The sequence below is a fragment of the Cervus elaphus genome, chromosome 8 (assembly GCF_910594005.1).
Source record: "Cervus elaphus chromosome 8, mCerEla1.1, whole genome shotgun sequence".
Lineage (NCBI taxonomy): Eukaryota > Metazoa > Chordata > Mammalia > Artiodactyla > Cervidae > Cervus > Cervus elaphus.
The window spans coordinates 22,541,908-22,559,087 of NC_057822.1; the positions used below are offsets into that span (position 1 = coordinate 22,541,908).

Genomic DNA, 17,180 nt, shown 5'->3' on the forward strand with positions numbered 1-17,180 from the left:
GGGCAACTGAATCACAAGTTCCCAGGAAACAAGTATTCGGTGTTAGGGATCAGTAGATCTGAAGTTGTAGTTGAAGTGAGGAGCTGTTGAAATGTACACAGGGAGGTGGGAGGAAAAAGAGGATCTTTAATACCAGAGATATTTGAGTCTTCTAATGATGAGGCTGAAAGTCTGTCTATCTCAATATGTGGGTGAAGGGAATCCTGATAAGATGGGAGATGAAAATTTAGGCATCTGTAAGGAGTGTGTCAAATTGGTCATTATTATGAAAATTACAGTTATCAGAGGTAATAGATATCAAGGAACCAAGTTGAGAGATAATATAAGCTGTTTGCTAAAGCTACCAAGGATTTCTATGTCCTTGGATACCAGAAGATAGGATGAGAACATGGAAATCACAGAATTTGAGAGTTTGCATTTTCTTTTGTAGATTTTGGTACTTTTTAGATTAAAAAAAAAATTTCTTCTTTACTGTATTCTAGATTGAGCACTGAGAAAAGTTTGAAAACAGCTGTATTCTAGAAGAGCACAGATAGGTTGTTTAAGTCTTCTTGGTACTTTCTCTGCTTTCAAAATGATATCTTAGAAGAAAATAGGATGTGGCTTTTGGGGCTGTTAAGCTTCACACTTTTTCAGTTTTTTTTTTTTTTCTTTAACTTCCTTTGCAAGAAGGGCCTGTACAAGACAGGTTCCCCATATGTGCTCTAGTTTTTGCATTTGTGACTGATGGTATAATACCTTGGCATCTTTTTATGGTTAGTTCAAAAGCTAACTACTGGGCCTTTATGTAAAATAAAACCAGGGCAACATCATAAATACTGTAAAGGTTAAGAGTATTGGGCTTGATAGTTAGGATTTCTTCCTTGCCATCCACTTAAGTTCCCCTTACAGCAAATTAGTAGAATCATAAACACTTTTGATTACTTATGCCCTGTGAACTGTGTTTGTGTGTGTGCAGTGATGATGTAGCAATCCATGACATTGAGTTTAGGGAGGAAGGCAAGCAGGTATTAATCCGTCTTGGGTAGGTCCTGTGGAGGTGCAGTCACAGAGCACAGATACCTTGGTGTAGGAAAGGAAGATGAAACTTTTGTCAATAAAGGAGACTTCTCCACACACACTCACACACACACTTATATGTTTATGATAGTTTATTTACACAGAGTTGAGCTAACATTTATTCACGTTTGTTGCTTATGTGGATAAATTGATTCAGCAGGTATGCAGTGAATGTGTATTATGTATCAAACACTATTCTAAACAACTGGGTTTCTTTTTCCAATTTCTTCTGTCATTGGGCAATTTTATGATGTGGACATCGCACTTGGGTAAATAATCCTGTTTTCCCAAGCCTATAATTTAAGAAAAGTGATTTTTATCAATGATCCAAGTTCTATGAAAGCATATTCGAAATTTTAGCACTGCTTCTTTTCTCACTTTAAAATTTTGAATCTGATAGTAAAATTCTCATTAAAGAAGTGCTTTTCTAAGGATTTAGATACCTGTCATCAGAAGTTATTTAAAACCATTATTATTAGAATAGTTAAAAATTCAGCAAAAATATGATATACTATAGCAGTTACAGCAGTTATGATAACCACTAATTCGAAAGTCCCCTTTTAATTTTTTTTAAAACACTTTATAACAGGGAGAAGGAAATGGCACCTCACTCCAGTATCCTTGCCTGGAGAATCCTGTGGACAGAGGAGCCTGGCAGGCTGCAGTCCATAGGGTCACAAAGAGTCAGAGATGACTGAACGATAAACACTTATGTATAACAAAATAAAACTATGCATTTGCCCATTTTTTTTAAATGTGGATTTTCTGATTTTTTAAAAAATTTGTGAGAGTTCTGGATAAAAATACTTCATCAAATAATAAATGTATTGTGAGATATTATCTTTCATTCTAGATATGTCTTTTCTCCTAATGGTATCTTTGAAGAGAAGTTTTTAATTTCAGTTGGTTTCAGTTTTTCAGTCTGCAGTTGTTGGAGAAAGTGTTGTGTATTTATCAGTTGGTCAGGTTTACTAATCAAGTTCAGATCTTACACATCTTTACTAATTTTTTTGTCTGCATGTTCTATCAACTACCAAGAAATATTAAAACCTTCAGATTTGATTTGGGTCTTATTTCTCCTTTTAGATTATATATTTTGAAGTTTTGTTACACAGTGAATATAAATTTAGGGTTATATCCTTTATCTTTCGTAATACTTCCTGTTTAAAGACTACTCTGTCCAGTATTAATATGAGGTTTCTTATAATTAATGTTTTCATAGCAAACTTCATCCCACTCTTTGCTTTTTACCTTTTTGTCTGCTTATATTTAAGGTATGTCACTTGTAAGTACCAAACAGTAACATGCTTTTTAACCCCATCTGATTATCTTTGTTTTTAAAATGAAGCATGTATTTCTTTTGCATTTAATGTGATTACTGACAAATTTGGGTTTATGTTTGCCATCCTACTGTGGTTTTCTTTTTTCTGTTTTGTCTCATCTGTTCTTTATTGATTTTTTTTCTTTCAGTTTTCTTTCCTTCTTTTAGGTGAGTCAAGTATGTTTTATTACTATACCCCCTCCCCCCATTAGTTATTATTTATATATGCTTTTATTATTATTGTTTTAGGGATTTAGAGATTACAACACAGACCCTTGACTTACAGTTTACTTATATTTGTTCGTTGTTGGTTTGTTCTTAAACACTTCTGGATAGTTTGAGTGTAGAATACTTTGACTTCCTGGGGCTTTTTCCTCTTAGTTTTTAGACATTGAATCCTGGGGTGTTTGTTTTGTTGTGCTGGGGACAGACCTGGTAACTTTTCCAAAATTGTATATGAAAATTTGTGGAGGCCCTGAGTGATGATAACCTTCCTTCTTAGGAAATGCAGTTTTCTTCTGGCAGACAGGCACAGTATGGGCAGATCACCATAATCTAGATGAAACTGGCTTTTAGCCTTTGTTAAGGTTGATCTATTTTTAGTTTGCGTTTTTGTTTTCTTCAGACCATATTTTACTCACAGGAAAAAAACCCTTCTGGGGTCTCAGTCAAAAGCCTTGAGTTGTTTACCGGTTTGATCTCCACATTACTGTGCCTTGAGGTAATACTGACTTGTCCCGCCTGCACGTCTTCCAGCAGTCTGTTCAGCTCTTTAGTCTCCCTGCGCTGCTTTCTGTTTGGAGTTTTGGTGTCTCATCCATCCTTAGATGGTGTGTCAGTAAAAGTCTCAATGAAGTTTGCTTGCACAGCTTTGGTTCTTTTCTTTAGACTTTTGCCTCAGAAGCCTTAGCTACTTGATAGCCATTCCACCTATGACTTTCTGCTTGGCCTCCAATTATTGTGATAACAACAGATGACCCAAGGGAATGAGTGAAAGCAAATATAGGGCTCCTCTCAGCATACTTGCCATTTTTCCAGAATCCAGGTCCCTCAAATCCAGGTGGCTTTTGGTGCTCTTTGATGCTTTTAAACAGTATTTGTTTGTTTTATTTTAAGATACATATAACATAAAAATTTTCAAAGTGTGCAGTTGAAATTCAGTGATGTTAAGTACATTCATACGTTGCACAGCTATCATTGCCTCCACTCATCTCTAGAATTTCATCTTGCAAAACTAAAATCTGATACCCATTAAATGGTAACTCCTCATCCCCCCACCCTATTCCTCAGTCCCCTGGTCTCCACCACTGTACTTTCTGACTATGAATTAGCCCATTCTAGCTACCTCATAAAAGTGGAATCATAGAATATTGTCCTTTTGCAACTTAAGTTTCATCCATGTTGCAATCTGAGTCGGAGTTTCTTTCCTTAACAGATTAGTGGTTTACAGAGGGAAAGGGGAGTGGGGGTAAGGCAAGATGGTGAAACTAAACTTTTGGTGGTGAGCAGGTTGTAGTGTATACAGAAGTCATAATGTTTACACGTGAAATGTGTTATCTCAGTTTTAAAAATTGTCTTTCTTTTTAAGGCTAATACTCAGTCATATGGGTATGCTACAGTTGCTTATCCATTCGCAAGTCAGTGGTCTCTTGGATTTCTTTCCCACCCTTTGGCTATTTTGAATAACACTGCTATGGATAGGTGGAGAAGGCAATGGCACCCCACTCCAGTACTCTTGCCTGGAAAATCCCATGGATGGAGAAGCCTGGTAGGCTGCAGTCCATCCGGTGGCTACGAGTTGGACATGACTGAGCAACTTCCCTTTCACTTTTCACTTTCACACATTGGAGAAGGAAATGGCAACCCACTCCAGTGTTCTTGCCTTGAGAATCCCATGGACTGGGGAGCCTGGTGGGCTGCCGTCTATGGGGTCGCACAGGGTCGGACACGACTGAAGTGACTTAGCAGCAGCAGTTATGGATATGAGTGTAAGAATATTTCTTTAAGACCCTTCTTTTGAGTATAAACCCAGACAGTAGAATTGCTGGATTACATGATAATTCTATTCTTAATTTTTAAGTAACTACCATCTTATTTTCCATAGCAGCTGAACAGTTTTACATACCCAGCAACAATATTCAAGAATTCCAACTTCTCCATATTCTCACTATGCGCTTGTTCTTTTTCCTTTCTTTCCTTTTTATTTTAAAGTTGCAGTATAGTTGTTTTACAGTATTGTGTTAATTTCTGCTGTACCGCATTGTGAATCAGCTGTATGTGTACATTGTATATTTCCTCCTGGGCCAGACTCTGTGCTATACAACAGCTGCTTGCTGGCTGTCTGGTTTACGCACGGTAAGGTATATGTGTCAGCGCTGCAATCTCGTTATCCCACCCTCCTGTACCTGCTGTGTCTACAAGTTCATTCTCTACATGCAAATAGGTTCATCAGTATCATTTTTCTAGAGTCTAGATTATATATGTGTGTGTTAACATACAGTATTTGTTGTTCTCTTTCTGATTCTTCACTCTGTATGACAGCCACTAGGTTCTTCCATATCACTTCAAATGACTTGATTGCAATCCGGTTTATGGCTGAATAATATTCTGTTGTATATATGTACCACATCTTCTTTATCCATTCATCTGTTGATGGACATCTAGGTTGCGTCCGTGTCCTGGCTGTTGTAGATAGTGCTGCAGTGAACATTGGGGTACATGTGTCTTTTTGAATTATTATTTCTTTTTAATAGTAGCTATCTTGATGGCTGTGAGGTGGTATTATTGTAGCTTACTTTTGTAGTTATTTTCAAAGGAGTTTGTTTTATAAAGGGTATTCTTTCAAGATGATAAGTGAAAGTACGTGATAATAGCTTTTTGAGATAGGTGTTATTTTATATTGAAGAAACAGACACAGATGTTAAGGTCACACCTAGTAAATGGTAGAGATAGGATCGAGACAGCCTGTCTGGCTCATAAATCTGTGTTTATAAACACTGAGTTATATCTCTTCTCTGATACAGGTCTTCTTTTCTAAAAATCTTATAATCTCATTATTAAAACTGTCATCGTTCTAATAGGGACAGTATTCTAGCGTTGTTGCTTTATTCCCCACCATTACATTGGTGAAATTTTGGAATAGGAAACAGTGCTTTTATTTTGTGATTTGGTGCAATTTATATAGCTTTAGAGAAACATGACTAGGGGTTTGTTTTGTCACATATCATAAGATACGGTTCTTGAGATGAATGGGAATTATTTTGAAGAAGAATTTCTTGGAGACTTCCCTGGTCGTTCCAGTGGTTAAGACTTCATTTTCCAACGCAGGACGTGTGGGTTCCATCCCTCCTCAGGGGGCTAAGATCCCACAAGCCTCATGGCCAAAAAACCAAAACATAGAAGCAATATTGTAACAAATTCAGTAAAAAGACTTTTTTAAATGATAGAATTTCTTGCAGCTGCACAGCCTTAAATGGCCTTCACATTCCCAAGAGGGAGATTGGGGCTCATTTTATATTGGTGGAATCTATGACTTTGAACTTTAGTTGTGCAGCTAAGTTTTCAAGCCAGGTTTTTGGACACTATATTCTGTGCTTTTTCATTCACTTTATCCATAATTAACCAGTAACATTTCTGGGCAGTTTACTATTTCATATCTTATGGATGCCTTTTCAGCAGTGTAATCAGACACTAGCATTCTGTAAAAATATTGGGACACTTCTTCAAAGGTTGCTCTGATTAGACTTTTTTACCCCTACTGTAAACTCTGCCGTAGAATCTTTTTGTTGCTTTTCTGGATTTTTGTATTGTTTTTAAATTTTCTATTTCTATCTTCATTGTGTTAAGCCATCTTAACTTGTGGTTAGAAAGTGAGCCTTGTTTTTGGAAACACTTAAATTTATTACTTGTTGGTAAAAGATTGCCTGGTGATTAAATTTGGGAAAGTACGTTCAAATTTACAGTAGCTACTTGTTATAGCGGTATTTTCTTGTGTGTGTGTTTTCTTTTAAATGAGTTAATTTTTCAGGATTTACGTCTAGCTGATGAGTAGGATAAATATTTAGTATTTATAAAGATTTTTAACCTAATTTACATTCCTATTTTTCTTTTCTCTTGTAAAAAAAAAATGAAAGCAGTTGTAGGTCATCTTGCCTTGAGGACAAGAAAGTGAAAGAAAAATTAAATTTTATTAACCATCTTGACAATGTACTTGATAAACCAACTTTCAGAGCTATTCACTTCGATTCAAAAAGTGATCTTTGCCTGAAGAGCTGCCATTGGTCATAAGTGAGATCAAGCAAGGAAGTGTAGATAGATGAGTACTAAACCATAACTGCCCCTAGTTCCTTAGTGTTGTTATCAAAAGTGTTGAACTACTGGAATTTGAAGCAAAAAAATGATGAAGATCCACCCTAAATTTTAAAATTGAGGCAAAGGAATGTTGTATATATATTTGTAGTACTAAGTTTTCAGAGTTGAATATTACCCAAAGGTTAGAATTTGCTCCCTGAGTACCCATTTAATCTTACAAGAAAACATTGTTCAGTGAGACTAGATATGAATAATACTGAAAGAGCTTATAATTTGTTCTTTCCTTGGCTTTTTCGTGACATGATGACTGTTGATTAAAAATATTTCCCAAACCATTTCTTGTGGGTAAATTAAATAGTATGAGTTACTTTTTGAACTTCATTACCAAATTTTTGTTACTGTTTTATTTTTATGTATCCCTGACTTATGAAACTGTTTAGCCCACTTACACAGTCATTCCTTGACTTTGCATAGATAGATTTAGCTTTCCTAAAATTTTTTTTTTTTTTTTTTTTGCATAGTGTGTCTTGGACCATCTGAGAATACTTTTGCATTCTGAGTTTGACCTTTTATGTATTAGTTAGATATTTAGGTATCGAGGTGAATTAGGTGTCTTGGTGAAGCCATCAGTTAAGGGGAAAAGGTTTTCTTGGCGTAGGAATAGCAGTTCCTGAGAGGGAACCATAGTGATTTTAAATGTAGTTTTATCTCTGTAGTGATGAAACATGGATTTTTCAGAACATTTTTGAATTCAGAATGCCTGTATTTTGGCTTTAAAAAGTCAAATAGAAGCAACCACCAACTTTGTACCTTTGCTCATCTCTCTAGTAGATAACTGATTGAAGTGAACTCATACAAATTACATTTTGGTAAAATTAAATATCACATAGACACATATATACAAAATAAAAAGTCCTGCATTGATTTAATGATTACAGCTAAATAGATACTGTATTAACATAAAGTTAGCCATTTATTTTTTAACAAAGATTCCTATTAGAATCTGTTATGAGATGCTCTTGTGTACCCACAGGCTGAAGTCCTTCTGATAGTGCCTAATAAACAGTGAAAAGAAGATTTAGCGTGTTCATTCAGTAAATATTTTAATATTTATCATGTGCAGATCACAAGTTTATTGTGAATGTGTGTGTGCGTTATTGTTCATGCACATGTAAACACCTAGATGTGTGCATGTGTAGCTTTTATTTTGCTTGATGGCTATCAATCACATGTACCAAACAATATAAATGACCATTTGGTATTACTGATTTTAAGTAGCCAAGCTCAAGGTTGCAGGTTTTCCTTCTGTATTTATTAGTTCTCTGGTATCCATAGTCAAATTTCAGGGTTAACAGGTTTTCTTAATATTATGTCATTTAATTATGATCATTATATACACCTTGACAGTCTCACGTTGAAAGACAGAGTTTAGCATCAGTATTTCCCTTGTCCTCAGTCATCTTCCATGGATGTAAATTCTGTGTGATTTCCTTGAATACCCCAGCCATGTGTTCCCATTATACCTGGCTTCTTTTACTCTGAAGCATTGTTCGTCTCTGTATGCAATATACCTGAAGAGCTTATCAGCTGCACCAGGCTCCCTTTCTGTCTTTTTGCCAGAAGACTCAAGATAGCAGGTTCTGTAGGCCATATGGTTATAGAATGATAGCATCACCGTGTTTAGGATTGAGAAGGGAAAAACCCAGGCCAGAGAAGACTAACAGAAAGAAAAGGAGTAATAGTGGTACATGTCTTGATCCCTAGTATATGCTAAGTTTTGATTAGAGAGTTAAGCTTCAAAGGAAATCAGAGTTTTAGAGAGTGTTTTTACCAGCCCTTTGTGTTACCCAGGACCAGAGTGGATAAATGACTTACTTAGAGTCACACCAGCAGTTAATGGTAGGGCCAGAGATCTTAAGAATTCTTCTGTAACTGACATGTCCACTTTAGAAAGCAATTTGGCTATTTCCATGTGGCCCAATACTTCTGCTCATAGAAATCTATCAAAAAAAAAAAAAAAATGAAGGCGTACATCCTACAAGAAGATTGTACCCAAGTGTGCATAGCAGTGTCACCTGTAGTAGACTGGAAAAAACTGGTAAACTGAAACAGCCCCAGATATCCATTAGCTGATAAATGGGTAAGCTAAATGTGGAATATCCATGTGGTGGAATACTATTTAGCACTGAACAGGAATGGAATACTAATATGTATTACATTAATGAACCTTAGCAATCTTATGCTTAGTAAAAAATCAGACTCAAAAGATTACATATTATATGATTCCACTTCTATGAAATGTCCAGGAAAGGAAATTCTAAAAAAAAAAAGCAGAGGTGCTGATGGTAATGATTGAAGTTCCAGAAGGGCTGGAGGGATTTTTTTTTTTTTTTTTTGAGTGATGGAAATATATTCTATAACTGGATTATTGCAGTCATTACACAGTATAGAAATGTACTGTGAATTATTGAACCATACTGTCACAATGAGTGAATTTTATGGCATATAAATTAACTACAATAAAGCCAAAAGGGGGGATGTTAAAATTTTTCACTCTAACACTTTTAATTTACTCTGAAGGTTACATTGCTGCATCTTTTGTTGTGTAATTCTTAAAGGTAATTGCCTTTCACCAAAACCAATAAAATCTAATCTAGTTCTTTGATATTTCTCTTAGCCTAAATTAGAAACATTTGGTTTCTTAAGAAAGAGGTATTTTAGAAGGTATATGTTAAATTTGCTAATATGTATTATGTATGTCTATGCTATGGATCTCCTACAAGATGTGCTGATGGTCACAGAGGCATGTAATACGTTCACGCTTAACAGCACCTGTCAGAATTGACAGTACTTTCTGCTCTAGCTGTGAAAAGCCTGATTGATAAACGTTCTCTCAGCACTGTCCCTCTACTTTTCAGTGTATCTTCTCTGTTTTGTTCTTTTCAGTCGAGCTTTCCTTACTGAGAGTCAGTGTATTTGTTTTTAAACTTGCTTATGCTAATTGTACTTGTTTCTACATAATTTTATATTGTGTCAATCAATAGAATAGTGTGTAAAACAATACAGTTTGTTATTTGGCAGACTAGATTGAATGTTTTGGAAAGACTTGACAAAGGCAAATTGCTACCTATTGGGTTATTTGGCAATTTAAAGGTCTAGGGTGGAAACTAAAAATTTAGAAGGCCTTTTACAGTTAGATTGGTTCATGGTTGTCTCTGGTCATGATCCATCTTAATAAAACTGAAAGTGGAAGTGCTAGACAATTTATACTGAATGAGTATATTTGAGAAGGACAACATTGACCTCTAAACACAGGACTCGTGTTCAAATAAAAAGTATCTTAGTGAACACACACATGTTTTAAAATGTTTAAGGTTCAAGTGTGTGTGGGGGGGGGTGTGTGTATACGTATGTATGTATGTAATGGTTTTCCTGTTTCACCACTTTAATCAATCAGTTACTGGTTTTGGTGACATTGGGTAAGAGTGATTCTGTAGTTGGTACAGATTCTGTACCATAGAAGTTTATGTTCAAAATTGAAAAAAATCAAATTTATAAATAATTTATGCTTTAATTGGAGTGACTTTTTATAATAAAAATAATTCTCATTGCTTTATGAATTACTAGGTATTTGTCAGTTTTCATTGAATACATTTTGTTTTATGCTTAAAAGTAGGCCAGAATCAGGATGATACTGGAGGGTGGGGGAGAGTTGGACCTGAAGATTGTGAGTAAGCTTCAGTACAAGTGAGTCTGTTAAAAAAAGAGGGATGTGAAACTTATTAAGACCTCAAGGAAAGAAGTGTGAAATTCAGGAATTTATTGAAGTCACTGGTGAAAATTTTAAGTTAAGAAAACTTAACTGAAGTTGCTACCACAGTTTGAAAAATGGGGTATAAAATGTAGAAAGTGAGCACCAAAGATTAACGAAAGAGCAGCTTTCCTTGTAGCCATTAGGAATGGACCATTGTTTGAGATGAATGAAAGTTGGAGGAATAGTGTCTGTGAAAAGAGGCTATTCTCATGAAAAATTAGATAAAAATGGTTAGAAAGGTCATCAGTACATGCATATTTTATGTACAACTGTAATATTTTTATATGTTTGCATTTTGTGTATTTGTATTTTTACATAAAAACAAATAGAACTGTCATTTCCTGCCATTGGGGAAAAAAGATGGTGTGTACCATTTAATGCCTGTGTGATAGAACTTCTGTTCATGTTTCCCTCTTAGTTTATTTGGTATTGCTTTTAATACAGTGTTCTTTGAAAGTTCAGAGATACAGTTTAGTGGATCTTGTTTGGGGATTACAGATTCCTTTAAGAATCTGGTGAAAGCTATGGACTCTTTCCAAAATACTTATGTATTAATATGAACAAACACGAAACAATTTTTAAAATTTTCAGAAGTTTCCAGACCCACCAAAGCCCAGAGATCCTGGTTAAGAACAGAATGGAATTCTGTTACTAATACTTTTGTGAATGAAAAAGAGTAGTTTTATTTCTGTGTATCTTGGTGTAATACAGATTTCTAAGTATCTCACAAAATGAGACTTTTATGACCAATAATTTTGGATTATCTGTGCTATATTAAGTGAAACACTGGTAACCATGCTGGTAAGAACTTGAAAGTAAGATGACTGACTACTAGTAAATAATCTGAAATGGCATTAGCCAGGGGTGTTTTAATTATGTAGTACTGAATGCTGCTCTATTATAAGCATATAGGAACTTTCAACATTTACCAGTAAGCAGCCAATAAGTCACATGTATCTCTATTTCATTTAGTGCTCAGTTTTATTTAAAGAATATCACCTTCAGGTACAGTATTTAGGAAAATAAGAACCATGTTCATGCAGGGTATGGCTTTGGGGAAAAGGGAAGACCTGCCTGCCTGCTGTCTACCTTTCTCCTCTCTCCTTTCTGCTGACTTGTCTCTTTCCCTGGGTGGATTGCTTTTTTTCCTCCCTTTTACTTAAGGTAAATGGGTGATCTTCACCTATCCCCATTGTTTCAGTAGCCATTGTAAATTGTAAATACGTAACTATGTATAACTTTTATATGACTTGGGAGGAGGTACTAGAAAACTCCATGCTGCCTGAAGTGTTTCTCACTTAAAAAATTGACCACTTTTGGAATTTTATTTCCTTTGTTTTTGTAAACCAAAATGATTATTTTTTTGTTCGCAAGGGTTGTACTAATGTTTATATTATGATTTTGTTTTAACTGCAGGACCGTGTATATGTACAACAAAATAATGTGGAGAATGTCTACAATTTGGGATTAATTATTTTCCGAGATCAAGTTGTACGCTATGGGTGTATTAGGGATCATCTCCGGCAAACGCTGTTGGATATGATTGCCAGGGAGCGGAAAGGAGAGGTCGTAGACCGGTATGACAGTCTTTCTACTCTTTGGGTTTCGGTTTTTAGTGGTTATATCCTGAGAATTGATTCACTGTCTTAATTTTAAGTTTGTCTAGCATGTTATGAAAATACTCAAAAACCTTATATAACAGTTAGCAAAATTAGCTAGATTTTAACTGAAAAGCACACATTTATTTTTAGAAGAAACCATCCTAAGCTTTTGTTTAATATATCTTTAAGAAGCAAATCAACCATTAATCTTTTTTGATTTTTTCCTGTATTTTTTAATGCTGACATTTTTGTTCTTCTTTTTTCCTATTTGATAACGTGTTTGTCTCTTTTGAGAGGCTTTTGGTTAGCATTTGTTTTTAATGTGTTTGAAGAAACAAATGTCGAACGTAGTCTAATAAGATGACCGAGAACTGTTGCGCCCCTTTTGTTAAGTCGTGTTCTGAGTTACGGCAGCATGAGGACAGCTAGAGATAAATAGCTATACAGTATGCTTTCCAACTGAAATCGCTCTAAATCCTTATGGTATACATTGGTTGCTTATGGGAGATTGAGCACTTGCATTAAAGTTGTTCTGAAAGTCTTCCTAGCTACTTCTGTTGCATGTTTCACGTGAATCTTTAATGTGTTTTTATTATCAAGTGGTTTAACTTCTTTTGACAGAGGCGCAATAAGAAATGCTTGCCAGATGTTAATGATTTTAGGTCTCGAAGGACGATCAGTCTATGAAGAAGATTTTGAGGCTCCTTTTTTGGAAATGTCTGCAGAGTTTTTTCAGGTAATCAGTGAAGATATAAATACATACTTATAAGATGTTCTTAAGATTACCAAATACAGTTACTAATTTAAACACTTTGACCTTTTTGTCCTGAGGCCCATTGGGGAAAAGAGTGCAAATTTTATACCCTTCAGCACACCAACCCTACATGCTCACATTCCAGTGAAGGAGCTTATAAGTCACATGATTTTTTAAAATTAATTTATTTTTTAATTGAAGGATAATGCTTTATAGGATTTTGTTGTTTGATGATTTTTTAAATTACATGCATATGAACTTCCCTAATGGTTCAGTGGTCGGGACTTCGCCTTCCAGAGCAGGGGTGTGGGGTCAGTCACTGGTCAGGCAGCTGATATCCCACATGCCTCTCTGCCAAAAAACAAAACATAAAACAGAAGCAGTGTTGTAACAAATTTAATTAAACCTTTAAAAATGGTCCCCATCAAAAAAAAAAAATTTAACAAATTTTATGTATAAAACATATAAACTTAGGAATAACCTTAAGTTTTATAATATTTATATGTTACTGTAATTTGCCATAAATTCATAGGCAGTACATCACCAATGAAGTCTCATTATTCAGGCTTTTGGTAATTTACTAGTAAAATAAATATAGATTAGATAATAGGTATGATCCCATAGTGCACATATATGTCTTAAAAGCTATTGATGAGGAAATTATAAGATACAAATTTGCAGCTGTATATAAAACCCCAAACCAACCGAATGGCCGAAAGTAAGGATAAACTAGTACTGATTTGTAATGAAATAACAATGAGTACCATGACAGACGAGACAGTCTATAGGGTCATGGTAATTGGGCATTCTTCCTGAAAGCCTCAACCATCTGAGCAGTTTATAGTAGGAGCTTTGAGTACTGCTGAAGTAGACTCAGTAAAAACTTTACTGTTCAATTTCAGTAGTAAGCTTTTTAAAAATAAACAAGCAGAAAGTTACAGTTACTCTACAGTAGGTCATTTTTAAGAGCCATTGAACGTATATAAATGTGGGACTCCTGAAATTTTTCTGTCACTTACCAATAAAGAAACAAAACAAACATACTTGCACACTGCCGCCCACATCACCGTACCACCACCCCCGCCACAGTTTTTAAAAATCAGTTTGTAACCTATCAGAAAGATTTTTATGGCCTGTACTGATGAGCCTGAACATGCTTTATGAAATACTAATTTTATGATGTAGGAAACAGTCTTTATTTTCTGATAACGCAGCAACTACTTCTGGATATTTTTGACAGTGCTTTTACATTTGCATTTGTTTTAATTTCTTTCATTACAGTGTAGAAATAAAGTTGAAAATTGTCAGGTTTCCAAAATATATTACAGTGATATATGTATTAATGTAATAGTGAAGTGGTTGTCTCACCATGATTTTTGTTTGGTGTGATGATGGGTAGTCTTAGAGACTTTATTTCAAACTACTTTTTATTAAGAGAATGGAAAATACTATTAAATTTTTATATCATTTATATTAACATGTCTAATATTATGTAATTCTTAGATATATTTGTTAATTTTACTACTAGGTTAAAGTCAGTAGGGTCAGCATTTAAAATTTACTGAGATTTCTGTGTAAGACTGGTGTTAGCAGACAAGACTGATAGTTACTGAAAAGCTCTCTTTCTCAAACTTTATATATATTCCTTTGAGAGTAGGAGTAGGGTGGCAAGAGGACTTTAGTAACTACCAGTATGCCAGCAAAACTGTATGATAAATGGGATGAATCTTTTTAGGCATACTTTTACATTAAAACAAAGAGGAATTTTTCCCTCTCACTTGGGGTCAGATGCTTCATTCTACAGTTTGGACTTTTACTGTCCTGTGCTTGCTTTGTACTGTCACTTGGGGTCAGATGCTTCATTCTGTAGTTTCAACTTTTACTGGCACGTGCTTGCTTTTTCTGCTATTCGGAATACACTGGCAAAGTTTGAAAAGCACTGCTTAAGGGTAGTATGTTAATTTAGTTGTATGTAATGCTTTAAAGGATATCGTTCTGATGATACGAGTATGTATAGACAGTATATAAAATGTAAATAGCTTGGGATATTTAGTTTGGTTTATGAGAAACTGTAGAAACCCAGTTGAAAGCAGAAACACATTTTGCTGCTTTGTTTAAAAAAAGAAAAAAATCATGCTTTTTGATTGCAGATGGAAAGCCAGAAATTTCTAGCAGAAAACAGTGCTTCAGTATATATAAAGAAAGTAGAAGCTAGAATTAATGAAGAAATAGAACGAGTGATGCACTGCCTTGACAAATCAACCGAAGAGCCAATTGTAAAGGTGGTTGAGAGGGAACTCATTTCCAAGCACATGAAAACTATAGTAGAAATGGAGAATTCGGGGCTAGTACATATGTTGAAAAATGGCAAGACAGAAGGTAAGTGTTAGCAATTGAAAAACAATTAAATTCTTGTAGGTCTTCCAGGTTCTTGGGTTTTTTTTTGTTTTTTTTTTTTCTTTTTTCTGTTGAACATTATATCAGTTTTCAAGAAGTCATGATATTTGATTACTTTATCACTGTTGTTACTTTGATAGGATTTTACAGTAAAGCTTTACACTTAATAAGGTTTCTAGATGTTGCTAGTGGATTGAATAGCTTCTTTTTTCTCTCATCTTCAGTCTCCTCACTTTGTGTTTTTCTTAACCCAGAGATAAGTCTAATAATGTTGATGAGGCCGGTGAGCTCCTGACCTGCTCCTGTACTTTTTATTTTTATATGCCAGGGCATTTAGACTTTTTTTTTCATCCACACACTCCACAGTCTGAAGTTCCAGTCTTAAATTTTTGTGTGCATTCCTTTAGGGAGTTGGTTGTGATAAGGGTACCAAAAATACAAAAATTTACATGTTTTCCATGTTCACGTGTTTAGAGGAACTCTTAAGTTATAGACTGAAAAAGGAGAAAGGAGTATTGCTTACAAGTAAACATTTTGGAGATAACTAACATTTACTCTTTTTTTTTTTTTACTATTTACCTTATTTCCCTAAAGTGATACTTCTTGATGAATACCCTGGGACAAATTATGAAGAACAGTCATGTTGTCCTCATTCTTAATTTCTGAAGCTTTGCGTTACAACTATGACTTGCTAAGTCACTGATAACTGTATTGAAAGGGCTTCCCAGGTAGTGCTACTGATGGAGAATCCGCCTGCCAGTGCAGGGGACATAAGAAGTGTGGGTTCTGTCCTGTGTCAGGGAAGATCCCGTGGACAGAGGAGCCTGGCGGACAGTCTGTGGGGGTGCGAAGAGTCAGGCACGGGTGAGAGTCGGAGCACATACAGTGCCTGGTATTAAAAAATAAATCTGGTGCTGGGTGAAGTCTTAGCCATATTTTAGCCACATACTCATAAAAGAAATACATACTACCTATGACGTGTGACCCTACGGTGACTGCCTAGGTAGGGAGTGAAATAATGTTTAATAATTTAAAAGAGAGGAAGATGTAAAAGAAGGGAAAAGAAAGATGGTAGCAAGAGAGGTTGTTCCATTCTTCTTCTAGGGGAGTCTTTGTCTTGTATTTTCAGATGATTATGTTTCTATATATGTTTTAACTTCCGGAAAAGTTGTATGTAAATTTGTTGTCTTTATTAAGCTAAAGGAGGTTACTTTTTAAAAAACCCTTTGAGGGACTTCCCTAGTGGTCCAGTGGGTAAGATACCCAGCTCCCAATGCAGGGGACCTGGGTTCTATCCCTGGTCAGGGAACTAAATCCCACGTGCCACAACAGAGACCTGGAGACAGCCAAATAAATAAATGTTAAAAAAAAAAAAAAAACCCTTTGATAAAGCTTTTCTGTAAAAGCAAAACAAAACTCATTTTTAAGGATATTTTCCAAAATAAGCTACTCCTGGATGTCCATTGTCTAAGTTGGGGATTGGCAAAATTTTTTTTTTCTAAAAGGAGAGAATAAATATTTTATGGGTGTGGACCATACAGTAAACCACCCATCTCTGCTATAATAGTGAGAAAGTAGGCATAGACAGTAACATAAATGAATAAACTTGTATTCCTATAAAACTTCAATTTTTACTTTTCAACCATTTAAAATGTGAAAAGCATTCTTATTTTGTGAACTGTATAATAACAAGCAGTGGGCTGTAGTTGTTCCATGGGCTATAGTTTGATGACCCAAATCTTAATGATCCCTGGCAGATTAGGACTTTATGTAAAGCAATTTTCCTTACTTAAACAGAATGAGAATCAATTTTCTAATGTATTGTTTAGTTACTGAGTTAATGCTTTCTTATTCATGTTTGGTGGGGGTGGCTAAGAGTGGGGAGATTAAATGGGCTTGAAGATTAAGAGGCTAGGAAATGTT

General features: G+C 35.1%; 1 protein-coding gene across 2 annotated transcripts in view; it reads left to right on the forward strand.

The window, feature by feature from the left end:
• Positions 1-17,180, forward strand: part of CUL3 (cullin 3) — a 97,215-nt gene that overhangs the window by 55,300 nt on the left and 24,735 nt on the right. For both annotated transcript variants that reach the window (XM_043909865.1, XM_043909867.1), the window contains 3 exons: positions 11,922-12,082; positions 12,728-12,842; positions 15,011-15,239. In XM_043909865.1, coding sequence (XP_043765800.1) covers positions 11,922-12,082; positions 12,728-12,842; positions 15,011-15,239 — 505 coding nt within the window. The remainder of the gene's footprint in view (positions 1-11,921; positions 12,083-12,727; positions 12,843-15,010; positions 15,240-17,180) is intronic.